Below are 15,494 nucleotides of genomic sequence, written 5' to 3'. Positions count from 1 at the left end.
AGTAGACAGATTTGAAATCTTACATTCTCGCTCAAACAACATTGATAAGAATGTTGTTGAACCTATCTTCATCAGAACAAGAAAGACTTGAATTAAACTTGGATAGTGGGAGCCTGGTTCACTAGTGGAACAATGTCATAAATAGTTAATTACAACTAAATAGAAACATATTTTATTTTGTTAACATCATTATTTACAACGAATTTAAGAAGTTCGTTACTGGATTCTCAATTTCTCTGTGTGTGTGTGTATGTTATTTGCGAACTTTTTAATTTTGAGTCCTCCATTCGATGGAGCATCAAAAATATTTGAAAGAAGTGATGGAATTTTTCGCGTTAATCTTATCGTTCTCGAGACATTGAGGGAAAAAAAAAAAAAAAAAAAAAAGCCATATCTCGGGAACCGTAAGTCATAGAGGGACGATGTTGATGATTCAATTTTCAGCCCTCCATTCAATAGAACATCAAAAGCTATCTAACAGAAGTGATGGAATTTTTATGGATGGTCGAAGGAATCAATAGAAATATTAATTCAATACCAATAACAGTTATTGGTTCTACAATTATTAATATATTGACCATTTCATATAAATTTCGAAAAAATTAATTCCTTTTAAGTTCGTTCTGGCAATGCTCTTCGAGCATTCTCAGCTGGTTTTAAATGTAAATAATGCACATAGGATTTTTGAACAGGTAACGATCATAGTGTTTTTTCACACAGAAGAATACCAACATTGATGGAGCAAGATTTATCTTTATAGCCACTACAGAGGCTGTGGTTTGGAAGGACTTTTTATGGAAGAAAAGGGAAATGGAACTACAATTAGTGCAACTATTAAAAATTTTAAAAAAAAAGTATCAATGTTAAAGAAAACTAACAAGGAACCCCTTGAGTGCGAGGTCACAAGTTCAATCTCTAGTAAGGTTCATTTGAAACTGTAGTGTGAACAGAAAATACGTGTGCGGGAGGTGCAGAGATCAACCTTCTATGGGATGTATGCATTACACCTCACAAAATGAATCGTCGACATTCACGAAATGTTGAAAACAAACTTGCATCATGAACATCGAATTAAAAAATGACGTGCCTCAGTGATCACAAACGTTCAAACCATCAAGATCGAAGGCGAACTCCTAGGGACTTAAAAATCGTTCAGGGCATTCAGCTAGGTATCCACTCTTAAAGAACGCATATAGAATCGTATTGTTATAACGGGGAAATGAGAACTGATGGAATTTGTTGACACTCGTTACTCCAATACGATTCTATATGCATTCTTTAAGAGTGGATACCTACCTGAACGCCCTGAACGGTTTGTAATTCCCAAGGAGTTTGCCTTCGATCTTGATGGTGCGAACGTTTGTAATCACTGTGGCGCGTCATTTTTCATTCGGTGTCCATGGTGCAAGTTAATGGTTTGTTTTGAACATTCCTGAGTGTCGATGATGTCCATTTTGTGAGGTGCAACACATACATTCCATAGAAGGTTGATCTCTGTACTTCCCGGACACGTATTTTCTGTCGCCCTCCTGATGTACATGGTGAGTCATTAGCAGCTAATATTTTTCCTGTCATATTGATCACACTACACTTTCAAATGAACCTTACTAGAGATTGCACTTGTGACTTCGCACTCAAGGGGTTCCTTGTAAGAAGACTGGTTAATTATAGACACAAAGTAGTGAGTGCTCGAGTGTGAATACTGCACAAAGTGTTTTTAAACATAGCTGAATTGGCACTATTATATGATTTTGCAACCCCGTAAACGGGTTTAAGCAACTAACAGCGGTCGACATTATGAAATAGTTACAGAAATTAAGGCAACAGATTTGTTTGCACGAAAGCTCAGAAGTATGGAATACAATTGATAGAACTGTACAGCGGAATATTCGGTGCCGATTTTTCCATTTGCCACTTTCGGAGCGATATAATAATGTAATAAAAACAAATAGATTCCGGCTAGTATCACGCCTCGTATTTGAGGATGCTAGTATACTATCCGGCTAGTATTTGAGGATGAATCCAGAGGGACTGGAATATTGTGTAGAATAGCACAAGCCGCAGTTAGGGGTACAAGGTAAGATTTTAAGTCGTGAACTATGTATCCAAGATCACAATTTACTAACAGGAGTGAGATTCCCTCACTTCGAAATTTCCTTATTTAAATAATACGGTAAGAAAACAATTCTCCGATAATTTCCACCAACATTATTCGACTTTGATGCAATACGGCGTATATTTTCTTCGAATCTCCCCAATCATCTTTCCTGTTTCGGGTTCAAATCAGGCAAGAACGAGTGGGTGCATCCCTTGTCCCAATTTCTTTTAACCGTTTTAATTTTTAATCGTGTCATTTTCAACGATAGGATAATGTCTTCATTATTCGATTAAAAAGTACTAATAAAGCTTTTTACGTCGCTTTTAGTTTTTTCTTCTTTTTTGTCTTGTTTTGTTTCTTCAAGCGTCGAGGTATTGTTGAGCATGTTACGTATTGTTTCACGCCTTTCTGTGTCGAGACATAGCGTGTGATGACGTCTAACTTAAACAAATCTTTATTATTTTATTTTGGCGGGCTTACTTTTGCATCTAGAAGACTGAAATTTTGCACACACACTCAGTGCAACCTTTAATATTTTTCAGAATTGTTTCACATCTCTGCGTTAAAACAGGGGGGTCAGAGGGGTAAAATGGTAAAAAAAGGGGGGATATTTTTATCAAAAAAATCCTTTTTCTTTTCGCAATTTTCCCGCCTCAGATACATGATAGAGACATGTAAATGGTACCATTTGGAAGGCTGTTTTATTTTGAAGACAATAAGGTACGACCTATGATCCTAGGATAAATAGAGATGATCCTGTACCTGCTTGACTGAAAGTCTATCTTTAAAAAAAAAAGCAAGTATTTAAAAGAGTTAAGAAAGAAAAAAAAACGTACACGAAGTTTCGTAAAATTATTCGATTTTGATAGAATATGTGTTATATTTTAAAGTTCCCGCAATTCCTACTGTCTGCGCTTATAATTTGACAAAAATGATGAATGAACCTTACCCGCAGTGAGTGGCATATTTCCCTTCCCGATTTAAAAAAAATAAAATAAAAATAACTTCCGTAAAAATAATTCGATATTGATACAATATGGTGTATGTTCCTTGGGGCCTTCCCACAATCGGTACTGGTTAGGGTTGGAATCTGTCAAGAATGAATGGTAATGGTCTCTTCTCGCCAAATATATGAAATAAGTTTCACGGTAAGTTCTGTACAAGAAACGCATTCGATCTGCTGCAATGTGGAGTATATTTTTTTCCTTCGGTTTCTAAATTAGGTCACTGCTAGAAGTTGAAATTCGTCAATATCAAGGAAATAAATACCATTCTCCAGCTCGTTCTTCGTCCTTCTATTTAAAAAAAAAAAAAGTCAATTTATATGGAATACAGTGGCTTACGCCTATTATTTGGGATTAAAATAAGGTGCATTTAGTCCTGAACTTTTATGAGGTGAACTTACCTCATAGAATATTAACAATAACTTTCCTAAAAATAATTTTCTGATTGATGCGTACAGTATTTTCAGGATACTAAACAACACTTTAGACACTTCTGTACCTGGTAACGGTTTTTCAACAAAAATATTTCATCAGTTTGTTCTACACAATTTATAAGCATGGAACGTAATGATGAAGTTCTTTCTTTTATTCGAGTTACGGATTTTCAATAATGAAAAAAATCATGTTAAAAATTTAACAACGTTGTGGAATACCTGTCACTGAAAAAGGGGCACACAAATCTTGAAACCGTTTATGTTAAAATTAACATAGGGTTATTAGGGTGAGATGTCTGTTTCTTTTCAAATATGTTAATAAGAATTACTCAATTTTCATGAAACATTGTGTACGCTTTCTTTTAGGGTTCCCAATGTATCCTATTTCTTTTAGTCCATCATTTAAGGAAACGGAAGTTTGTTCAGCCCGCTTTTAACCCTTATCCGGGCAAGCTTGGCCTCCCAGGCCCAGTAGCTTCATATATTTTTTTTTCTTTCGAATTTCTCAATAACTATAAATATTTCGATGACATAAAATTCTGAATTCTTCTATCTTTAGTCGAAGTTAAAGTCATGAACATATCGAGTTGGTAAGGCTAACAGAGTTGGCAAGGCCCCAGTTGACTGTCTACGTTACAAAAACATCTTGCCCGGACAAGGGTTAAGATTGTATAAATAACTGAACACTGTTTATTACCTAATATACTTATTAATTACTTTGTTTAGATTCGTTTAACGATATTATACAGACAGTTGAATATGAGTACCTGTTTTTTGCTGTCGAAGCACAAATGCTAAGGAAGGGATAACGATATCTGACTGGTTATAGTGTTAACTTCGCGTGATACTACAATACGAAGTATACTATTTTCTCAGTTTTTGCGACAAAAGTGTCATAAAACAACATAACGCTATTTTATACAGTCTTAGTAATGACTTTCTTACAATTAGTATGCGTCAACGTAACTAAACCCTGACTCAAGCACAGGTTGTGGTGGCTCAGTGGTAGAGCGCTCAATTCTGTCGCGTGAAGTCCATAGGTTGTTCCCACCTCGCGCCACGTGGGTTTTGTGGTGGACAAACAACGTTTCCGTGGGTTCTCCCGTTCCCTCTTTCTCTTCATTTCTCCATTCCATTTATTATAATTACAGTTGCACTTAGCGTCAGAGCACAATCGCGGGCCCACGTAAAACTAGTAGTAATAAAATTTCTCTCAAGTTGTTTACCTGTTTGTTATTCAAAAATCTGGCCTACTTTTACCATTTAACTGATGGCTGTCGATAAGATTTTACTTTGACTAGGACAGTAACTGTAACCGGTTCTTATACCTTCAATCACTTGCTGGAACGGTTTGTGGCTTCGGTGTAATATCTATTGCGAGATAAGTTGGCAAGAGTTCCTATTTTTTCCAGTAGGTGTCTGTCCTTAATATACAGTCATATGGTAGTGCGCTGGTTGTCAAATTCGTCTAAGCGCATACTTCAATTTCTGTTTGATGGCAACTTTAGAGTTAGTAAATGAGATTGAAAAACCGTTTAATGGATTTGATGCTAAGAGTTTGAATTCGTCTTTTTAAAATAAGTTTGTACTAAAGTCGGACATTAATTGTTATCACTTTGCGGCATTGTGTGGTTCGATTGAGTTAGAGAAAACTTGTGATGGTTGTGTTGAGTTGATAGTTGATTTTAACGTCCCGTTCAGCAGCGAGGTTACATGAGACGTGGACCTACTAATTTACGTGGAATCCGAACATGAGCTCCCGCCAGGAATCGAACTCGGCTCTCCCACGCCAAAGGCCCGCACGCTAACCGCTTAGCCACGAAGGAGCTCCGTTATGACGGGTGTGGTCGAAGATCGAAGCTATTTCCGTCGTATGGCAAAAGTGGACGTTTATTGGTTTTTCTGGTTTGTTATTACAGGAATTGTAAAACGAAATTTAGTGGTAACTCATTCACAAAACCTTATGTCACATTTTTCAAGGTATTTGTGGCGTCGTAAATTTGCTGGTGGTTTATCACTTGGGATGGGATATTTTCAATTTTTTGGTCTATATCATTAGCGGTATTTTTTTATTTTTTAATTGATGTTTGTATTCTTGATTGATTTTGCATTTGTGCATCTTTTAAAAATTACGAAATATATTTTCATAGATACTTTGAAGGAAGGATTTGTGGAACGATACTTTCGAAAATAAGTTTTCTATACTGTACTTTTTTTTTCTTTTTGAAATTTTATCTGAGAACTAGCATATATTAGCCGCTTCGCTGGGTTGAAATAAATAATTTAAATGCACACTGATATCGCTCATTTTCGATCATTTTAATGTATGTCACCCCTTCTCATCCCCCAAGTGTCGGGCTGAAAATGGATTTAAACAGCATCAGAAGTGTCACTGTTCATCTCGGCGACCGCAAGAACTATAAATTCAACACTAATATCGGTCAGTTTTGATCATTTATATATATTCCCCTCCACATGTTGCGGGCCATGGCATCAGAAGTGTCACCGTTCACCTCAGAGACCCCAGAAAATGGATTCGGCACTAATATCGGTCATTTTCGATGATTTTTAAATATCTCTTCCTCCCCCTCCCCAAGTTGCGGGTTTGAATTTGAATATAAACGGGATTGAAAGTATCATTGTTCATCTAAGCGACCCAGGAAACTATAAATTCGACACTGATAATGGCCAATTTTGATCATTTTTATATATGTCTTTCTCCCCCTCCCCCAAATGGCGAGGCTGATTTTGGATTTAAACTGGATCGGAAATGTCACTGTTCATCTGAATGATCTCGTAAACTATGGATTAGACACTAATATTGGTCATTTTCACTCCCCCTCCTCCATGATGCGGCATACCGCACACGGCATCAGAATTGTCACTGTTAATCTCAGCTACTCCTAAAACTATGGATTCGACACTAATATTAGTCATTTTCGATCATTTTTAAATTTCTCTCCCCCTCCTCTACGTTGCATCGTCAAAGTGAATAGCCTAAATTAATCCCTGCCCCTAAAATCATGTATGTTGAAAAATTGATTGAGATCAGTCGGCTGGTTCAAGAGTGATGAAGTCGCAAAGGTAGTTATTTTTCCCCCTCCCCTACGTTGGCTTGTCAAAGTGAAACGATAAAAAACAGGCCCGACCCTCATATATGTTGAAAATTTGATCGAGACTGGTTGGGTGGTTTAAAAGTTATTAGTTATTTATACGTCCCCCTCCTCTAGGATCTACCGTTCAAGTGAAATTACAAAAATGTTTCCAGATCCAAACCTCATGTATCTTGAAAATTTGATCAAGATCGGTCGAGTGGTTCAAGAGTTATTAAGTTTTATTTACTTTTTATACCACCTCCCTCTCCCCCAAACCCTCAGTTCTACCATCAAAGTGAATGGCCTAAAACCAGCGCAGCCTCGAACCTCATTTAAATTTCACAGCATTTAAATTATGTTAGGTTAATATATGGTGGTTTTTAAATGCACATTTTGCAGAACTTTGAATTACAGTTGTTTAAGAACTGATTTATCTCAACCGGTTTCTGTAGAAGTTTGGGAAGCAGTTGCCAAGGATGTTTCTGTTCTCCGGAGTAGTCTGAGTAACAGGGTGTCTGTTTCTTGGACTGCTCTGATGAACTGAATTATTCTTGGGAAATATTTCCTAAACTGCTTCTGGAAAATGAATTTCTTGCAGTCACTGTCCTAGTCAAAGTAAAAACTTGTCATGGCTTCCTTATAATTAGTATGCGTCAACGTAAGTAAACCATGACTCAAACAAGGGTCGCGGTGGCTCAGCGATAGAGGGACCAATTGTTGCGTGAGGTCTCTGGATCGTTCCCAGTTCACGCCAAGTGGGTTTTGTTGTGGACAAATAACGTGTGCGTGGGTTCTCCTGTTTCCATTCACTTTCTTCATCTTACCATTCCATTTATTGTCATCACCGTATCGCTTAGCATCAGAGCATAATCACGGGCGTAAAACCAGTAGTTCCCGGTACTAAAACAGTGATGAAATGTCTTTCTCAAACAGGTTTAGCTATATTTGTTATTTATAAACTTCGCTTACTTCTACCATTTAACTGATGGCTGTTAGCTACAAAGCGAAGCCGATATCTCTTTACTGGGAGAAAGAATGACTGGATGGCATTTAGCATATCCCCCAAATTTATTGACGGCTCCGAAGCCGGTACTGTGACTTATAATGAGCCGTTGTAAACTTAAGTCACTACCAAGTGATTTGGGGCAGAAACTAAATAATACCGGAGTGACTTTTCATGGTTCCAATGAAGAAATAACTGTTATCTTTGTATAGACACTTTCTGGGTTTTACTAAATTTACTTAAACAGTACCTTATACGGATTCTGTAAGATGACGGGATTAAATTTCCGCACCTTAGTTCACTAAGTGTTTATTTCTGGCGCTTTTACTTTTTGTTTTATTTATTTACTTATTTTTTTTTACATTATATTTATTAAGTACAGATGGCCAACCTGTGTATCTAGTTGTCACAGCGCTAAGCCGGCTATTTTTAGAGTTGTTGCTGTTGTAAAAAGGTGAGTGTTCGTTAAAAACTTCACCCTTTGCATTCGTTTTTTGGTTCTAAAAATTTAATTTTTTGACAACCGCCCTTAGTGAACTAAGGTACGGATCTACATTATACAGTAAACTCAGCATCCTTACATAGACAGGAAAGATAGGACTAGATTAAAAGGTTTTGTTATAAAAAAAAAAAAAAAAAAAAAAAAAAAAAAGTTGTTGTACCCTATTTTTACAAATGGAGAATGATATTTAGTACTTCCCGCAACTCGTTTCATGACTCCAGAACCGACTACCTTGTTTTTATCTAAATTGTGATATAGAATTGTGCTCGGGTAGAAAACGAGCCTTGAGGGGCGTCTAACCCTTTTCGCTCGCTGAGCTATATTTTGTAAAGTAACGCTGGAGATCTTATATGTGCAAGATTGGGGGAGAAACTAAATATCGGTCCAAATGGATATTCGGCACAATTCTGAGAAAAACCCTATGCTAGGTGTCGATTAAAGCTAGTAAAGAATCTAATCTGAGTATGGGCAAGGTGAAGCAGGAAGGCCCACGACGAGCTGCGTTCGTAGAAAGCAGGCGCGTTAGCGAAGATGGGCACATAGCTACCAGGATCTTTCTTTAAAAAGTCGTTAATACGGTTTCCCCTCATAGTGTAATTATTCATGACTCTAGAATGATACTACCTAGACCGCGCTTTGTAAAGCTAACCCAGAAAATCTATTAACAACGAGAATTTCTCTACAATTCTGCCTCAAGCATACAGTAACCTGCTTTTTAAGAGAAAGCTAACATATTGTCACCTCATTTCACTACTAGTACCAATATTTCTTTTAGACTCATTCTAGAGAAAACTTCAATGGTCTGAGAAAGAACGCTTATGTCGGTGTTTTTTTCAATTCATTTGGGGAAATTAATGTAATAACATCATGATCTGTACCAGTTTACACATCTGTACAGACGACGGTATGCTTCTTTGTATACATAAAAATATATTATTTACAATACAGTTACAAATTATATTTTTTGGAGATTTTTACTTACGAAATGTTATCAATTCCTGAAAACAATGAGTCTGGGCTTTATTTCTATTCTGTAATTGTGTAATTATATTTTTGCGCCAGTTTAAATCACCACTATCTCTGAGCGCTGCCATATTTAAAATGCCTATAATCAATGATGAAAAATGACATACGTTATCCGCATTTTCTTGAATCATGGGGCCTGATTCTATAATGTGTGCGTCAATGCTACGCAAACCTTGAAATAATCCCTAAAAGTATGAGCGTCCAGCTCCTTCTGGAACTGATGCGGTCTTACGTATACTATATCCCTCAAATTTTCCGAAGCCTAATTCAAAAACTAATTACGTACAAGTTTGCATTAAAACAAAGCAAAATTTGCTTTTCATATCCGATAACACTGTACAATTCAAAATGTGTCTTTTGCTTAAAAATATGTTTTTTTTTTTTCTAATGTATTTTTGAAAGCAAAACACGAATCAGCAATTAGTTTTTTATATCACGTACAGTATTACTGACAAACGCAATCTTCACACATTATGGGCCATATTTAGTTATTTTTGCATGTAATTAACATCATACTAAATACCTGACTACTGCAGAAAACATATGTTAGTCGAACTCTTTCGTATGGTACAAAGGCGCCCATGTTGTGGTTTCCAAGGGGAAGAAGTATAAGAGACATTTAAATATATTTTTAAATTTTGCTGTAACTATTCTAAAAATTCAATTGAGTTTTCGATATTCTGAAGTAGAATTTTTTCAAGGGGACGAGCGCCCACCTTGCCCCCTCCTAATGGGTGCCCTTGGTATGGTAGACCTACTAATATCGCCTCAGAACGACTCTGCATAAGGAACAATGTCAGTCGAACTTTAGTACGGCCCTAGTCACGCGTCAGAATGACTCTGAATACGATCTTATTTGTATTACGAAAAAAAAAAAAAAAATTGAAGACGTGACTTCCACAACCACAGATGTCCAGCTGAACAGATATCGAGATGGTCTTGTGTGGTTATGGAAATCACGGCTTTAATTGTGAATTCATTTAAAGGTTTCTTCTCAGCTTGATAAGAGTGATATTCTATCAGTTTAGCAGTGAAATATTATACTGAATCATGTAGTGATAAATTTGATGGATAGTATATAGTCATGCTTTTATTATGACTCTAATCATACGTCAAAACGACTTTGCATAAGGCCCAATGACCCTAACACTGTATGGTGATTTTTTCTCAAGGTTGTTACAAAAAACTCTCCCTCTCTCAAGTGTAGGACTCCCTGAACTACAGGTTCAGTCGGAACAGTCGCTGTTTTAAATCATTGGTGCCCTTAAAATTGTTCGAAACTCCAAATGACTCTATGTCCTTCAAAAAACATAAAATAACCTAATTTGTGCAATATTTAAATAATTTCGTTTTTATTATTCATCAATATTTAATTCATAGGAATAATACTGTCTCTGTCACTCACTTTTCTTGAATATTGATTTATTATTTAATTCTGATATTTCCGCACGAAGTAAGTACATGATTATAACTGTATTGTAAATGTTTATGTAATATCCTGATATTTAAATCTTGAAATTTGTGATTCGTAATGTAGCGACACAATGTAAAACTTATGTCTGGGAATTTGCACTGTGCATTTAGAATTTGATGGCAATCCTATCTCTACTGATATGCATTCAAACGAAAGAAATAAGAAGTTTTGATAAGTAAGATTTTTAACAAATTTGACCACAAAGAACAGCTTCCGCTCTGGAAAAGTTATGATAGCTGAAGGAAAGTCGTATATAAAGTGCTTTGGCATTCTTAGATTAATGTACTTTTATTTCAATTTTGGGTTTATTAAGAACAAATGCAATTTGAGGTTATATAATATGCATAACAGAAGTCCAATTAAAATTCAGATAGCTATTTTATATAGTTTCATTTCTGCCAAGTAGAATATATGAATCAAATGTTAAACTGCGTAGACTCTACATCCTGTTTGGCAACATTTTTCGATGTTTAGCCATGTAAAATAGTTAAATGTTGAAAAACCCGTTTATGAGGAAGCTCTAGTGATTTTTCGGTTGTTGGGGAAATAGCACAATTCTATCACACTGTGTGCGTGCATTTCGCTTTTCGCAAATGCGACTTCGTACACTAGACATGGCTGCATGACGGTGTGCTCGAGATTTTGTTGTGACTTATTGATTAGATTCTTTTTGATATCGAAAGTATTATTTTAGAGGTAAAGTACAAACATGGGTAATTTAATATTTTTTACTTAAATACTTTTATTGGTTTAATTACATTTTATGTTATTATTTTGGGTACGTTTTACACTGTAAAGTCGGTTAATTGTACCGTACTCGATCGCGAATTTGAATAAAGGATTTTGTGAGAAAGTATGTAAAAAATTGTTTTTGATTTATATTCTTTAATAGAGGACATGTAATGATAAAGATGTCTTAATGACAATTGTTTATATGTAAAAGAATGTACCGTTTTTGAAGTTTCGTATAAATTAAGATTATTTTCGGTAGGTGTAGCACTAAAGAATTGGAATGACATTCAGAAAATTATTAAAATACTGAGTTTCCAGTGAATATTAAATACAATTTTTAATGATTGACATTCTGTTAATAACATGCTGTATTATGGATTATAAACGCCAAAGCTTCCTTTGAATTTATGATATTTTTTACTCATAACTTGCAAGAATACAGTATTCAGAATTGACAGTGATATGTATGCGGTTTTCCCACGAGATCAGCAGGAGTGTGCATAAACGAAACTCATATTGTACCTTACTATGGATTGGCCTCCGCCAGGTGAATTCAAAGCTGATTGACTATTTAAATTACTGTACAATGTTTCGTAAGAAGTGTAGTTACTTCAATGTTTTCGTACAAGAAATCGGTACTGAATCACGATATAATAGCCTACTACTTGATACTAGGTAACATATACAGGGCGTTTCAAAACAACACCGATAAAGTTTGGGAGGTGATTCCTGACACCAAGATAAGACAAAAAGTATAGACCAATCTGGGTGCACAAATGCTTCCTTTCGGCTGCTGAAAACATGAAAAAATGAACTTCAAAGGTTCATAGCTCAAAAACTCGCGACACACCCTAGTGGATTATGCGACACAGTGGTTGGGAACTACTGTCTTAGATAAATGCTGACCTTCCATAACTAAGGGGGCTTTCCACGGTGGCTCAGTGGTAGAGCGTTCACCTCTGGTGCGTGGAGTCTCTGATTCAATCCCAGCTGGCGCCAAGCGGATTTTGTGGTGAACAAACATCATGTGCGTGGGTTTTCTCAGTTTTTCCGTTTCCTCCCACTTTCGTCATTCCACCATTTCATTCATTTCTCATCATTACAGTGTCTTTAACGTAGCCGGCATAACCCTTGGACGTAAAACAGATTTTTTATTTTATTTTATTTTTTTTTTAGTACAGGTGCATAAATTAATCAAAATTTGAAATAAGCTATGAGAGTAGTGAAATAGTAATGCGTTTATTGTATGCCTACAGGAAAATATTCAGAATTGAAGGGAAGAAAAAATCCCGTTCGCGAACTAAGCACAAATTTTTGTAATAATTGTCCCACTTTGAGGGATTTCATTCCGTAATATAACTAATATATCACTATTTCATTGTTCAAATTAGTAATTTCTATCAATGCCTTTTTTAGAACATGATTTTTTTCTGTAAATTCACACATGTAGTTGAAAACAACAGCATTTAAGATCTGTATTTAGCAATTGGAAGCTTCCTTGTAATCCACACACGCCTAGGGACTTACTAGTAATACAAATACTCAGGGTTGGCTGGTTTAAACCAAAAAACGAAAAATGTCCGTAAAAGCAGGGTTGGCAAAAACCATGGTTTTGATTTAAAAAACAAAAAAAAATGGGTTTTTTTTGGTTTAAACCAGATTTTTATAGTTTAAATAATTTGCTCTATATCATATCATATATATATGGACAGAAATAAGTTTGTTTCGTCTTGATGTTATTATGCAACAACCGAGTTATGCTGGAAGGGGTCACATAAGCTTAAAGCGGAATAAAAACCGCTTCTCGAGTTACATCCGAGAGAAATTGTTCTCCATTTGAACTCGGAACCAGGACTAATTGGCCACAAATGCGATACGTCTGCCGACTCACTCACGAAGGAATCCTGATAAAAATACGTTGTACTGATCTTTACATGCTTCTTAATATAACTGTCAAGAGTCATTTCAGAAGGACAAAAAGATAAACAGTTGCACAAGTGAAACCATTACACAGAATTACATATGAACAATTTCAAAGTACTACGGAGTACAGAAGAACTAATTTAGTTCAAGTTAGTTAACAACGACTTTTATTGGTCCAAATTAAAGAAATACGCCGACTTAGTTGAGTTGATTTTAATTTAGCGTCCCTTTCAGCAGCGAGGCTATATGAGACGTGGACCTACTGATTAACGTGGAATCCGAAACACATGAACTCCCGCCGGGAATCGAACCCGGGTCTCCCGCGGCAAAGGCGCGTACGCTAACCGCTTAGCCATGAGGGAGCTCGAAATACGCCGACTTAATCTGCATATCAATAAGACAAGTGAATAAAGATACGAATTATTTGAGTCCACTTTGGCTCAGACTCATTTATACATAAATAGATACCAAAGATACTTATTTCACTAAATGCCTCTCGTGGGGTCTGTATGACCCCCCTCCCCCACACACAGACAAAAAGTACGGCATTTCGATGTATTTTATCAATAGTAAACATTGAAACGAAACAATATTTAGAATTTTTCTTTGATTGCAATTACATAACAATAATAACAACTACAAAAAAAATCACAAAATAAACATTTATAAACTTATATAAAAAAAGTTGCTTTTGTAGTATAATTTTTTGAGTAATGAATGGGGAATGTAGGTCTGAATATAATACGAATAATATACGGGAGTGAAACGTGATAACCCACAAATGTGTGTTCATGATTTTACAAACACTTACACTTTTACGAACATTTTGTTTTTTGGTTTAAACCAGCCAACCCTGCGTAAAAGTGTAACTACTCGTAAAATCTTGATGAACACAGATTTGTGGGTTATCACGTTTCACTTCCATATATTATTCGTACTATATTCAGACCTAAATTCCTCATTCTTTAGTCAAAGAGATTATATTACTAAAGCAACTTTTTAAAAATGTAACTTTATTGATGTTTCTTTTGTGATTTTTTATAGTTTATTATTATTGTTATGCAACCAAAGGAAAATTATAAACATTGTTTCGTTTTAATAATGTTTACTATTGATAAAATACATCGATATGCCGTACTTTTTGGGGAGGGGGTCATACAAACTCCACGAGAGGCAATTATTGAAATTGCAAGAATCTTTGGTAACTGTTTATGTATAAATAGGTCAGAGCCAAAGTGGACTCAAATAATTCGTATCTTTATTCACTTTTCTTACTGATATGCAAAGTAAGTCGTTATATTTCTTTAACTTGGACTAATAAAAGTCGTAGTGAACTGACTTGAACTAAATTAATTCCTCTGTACTCTGTAGTACTTTGAAATTGTCCATATGTAATTCTGTATAATGGATCCACTTGTGCAATCCATATGTAATTCTGTATAATGGATCCACTTGTGCAATTGTTTATCTTTTTGTCCTTCTGTACTAATGACTTGACGATTATATTAACAAATATGTAAAGATCAGTCAACGTATTTTTACCAGGAGTCCTTCGTGAGTGAGTTGGCAGACGTATCGCATTTGTGGCCATTTAGTTCCGGTTTCGAGTTCAAATGGAGGACAAATTCTCTTGGATGTAGGCCGAGAAGCGGTTTGGATTCCGTTTTAAGCTTATGTGACCCCTTCCAGCACAACCCAGTTGTTGCATACTAATACCAAGACGAAATAAGCTTATTTCTGTCCATACGTGATATAAATACATATAGCAAATTATTTAAACCAAAAAACCCGGGTTTAAACAAAAAAATCCGGGTTTTTTGTTGTTCTTTTTTTTTCAATAAAAACCATGGTTTTTGCCAACCCTGCAAATACTAACAGGGGCCGTAGTAGAGTGCGTGAGATACCTGGTTCAATCCTCGGTTAAGTAAGTTCATGGTGGACAACATCTTGTCCGTGTGTTTTCCCAGGGTACTCCTGTTTCTCCCACTTTCTCATTCCATCAATTTTTCCATTATCATTCACTTGCCTTAATCTTAGTTTCCCTTAGCCTACTGAGCATAGTCATGGGACTTAAAGATTTTATTACAAGGTGAGCCGAAATTACTATTACCCCTTAAATATTAATTGATACTATATTCTTTCTAACATACAACCACCTTGTTATTATTAGTAACAAAACTTCTACCTTTTTTAGAATCCGGTA

The 15,494-nt window shown here is 35.7% G+C and overlaps 2 protein-coding genes across 5 annotated transcripts in view; one reads left to right on the top strand and one right to left on the bottom strand.

Annotated features, from left to right (window-relative positions):
- Atg16 (Autophagy-related 16) overlaps positions 1-9,271 on the bottom strand; it is a 360,113-nt gene extending 350,842 nt beyond the window's left edge. For all 4 annotated transcript variants that reach the window (XM_081756867.1, XM_081756868.1, XM_081756869.1 and 1 more), the window contains exon 1: positions 9,119-9,271. In XM_081756867.1, the coding sequence (XP_081612993.1) occupies positions 9,119-9,230 (112 nt within the window). In that variant the 5' untranslated portion in view covers positions 9,231-9,271. The remainder of the gene's footprint in view (positions 1-9,118) is intronic.
- Positions 9,272-11,180: 1,909 nt separating this feature from the next.
- Mtl (Rac family small GTPase Mtl) overlaps positions 11,181-15,494 on the top strand; it is a 30,593-nt gene continuing 26,279 nt past the window's right edge. The window contains exon 1 of the mRNA XM_081756864.1: positions 11,181-11,332. The gene's annotated coding sequence lies outside the window, so the exon portion shown is untranslated. The remainder of the gene's footprint in view (positions 11,333-15,494) is intronic.

This window comes from Thermobia domestica, chromosome 4 (genome assembly GCF_964235325.1).
Source record: "Thermobia domestica chromosome 4, izTheDome1.hap1.1, whole genome shotgun sequence".
NCBI classification, from domain to species: Eukaryota; Metazoa; Arthropoda; class Insecta; order Zygentoma; family Lepismatidae; genus Thermobia; species Thermobia domestica.
This window is presented reverse-complemented; position numbering and strand designations above follow the sequence as displayed.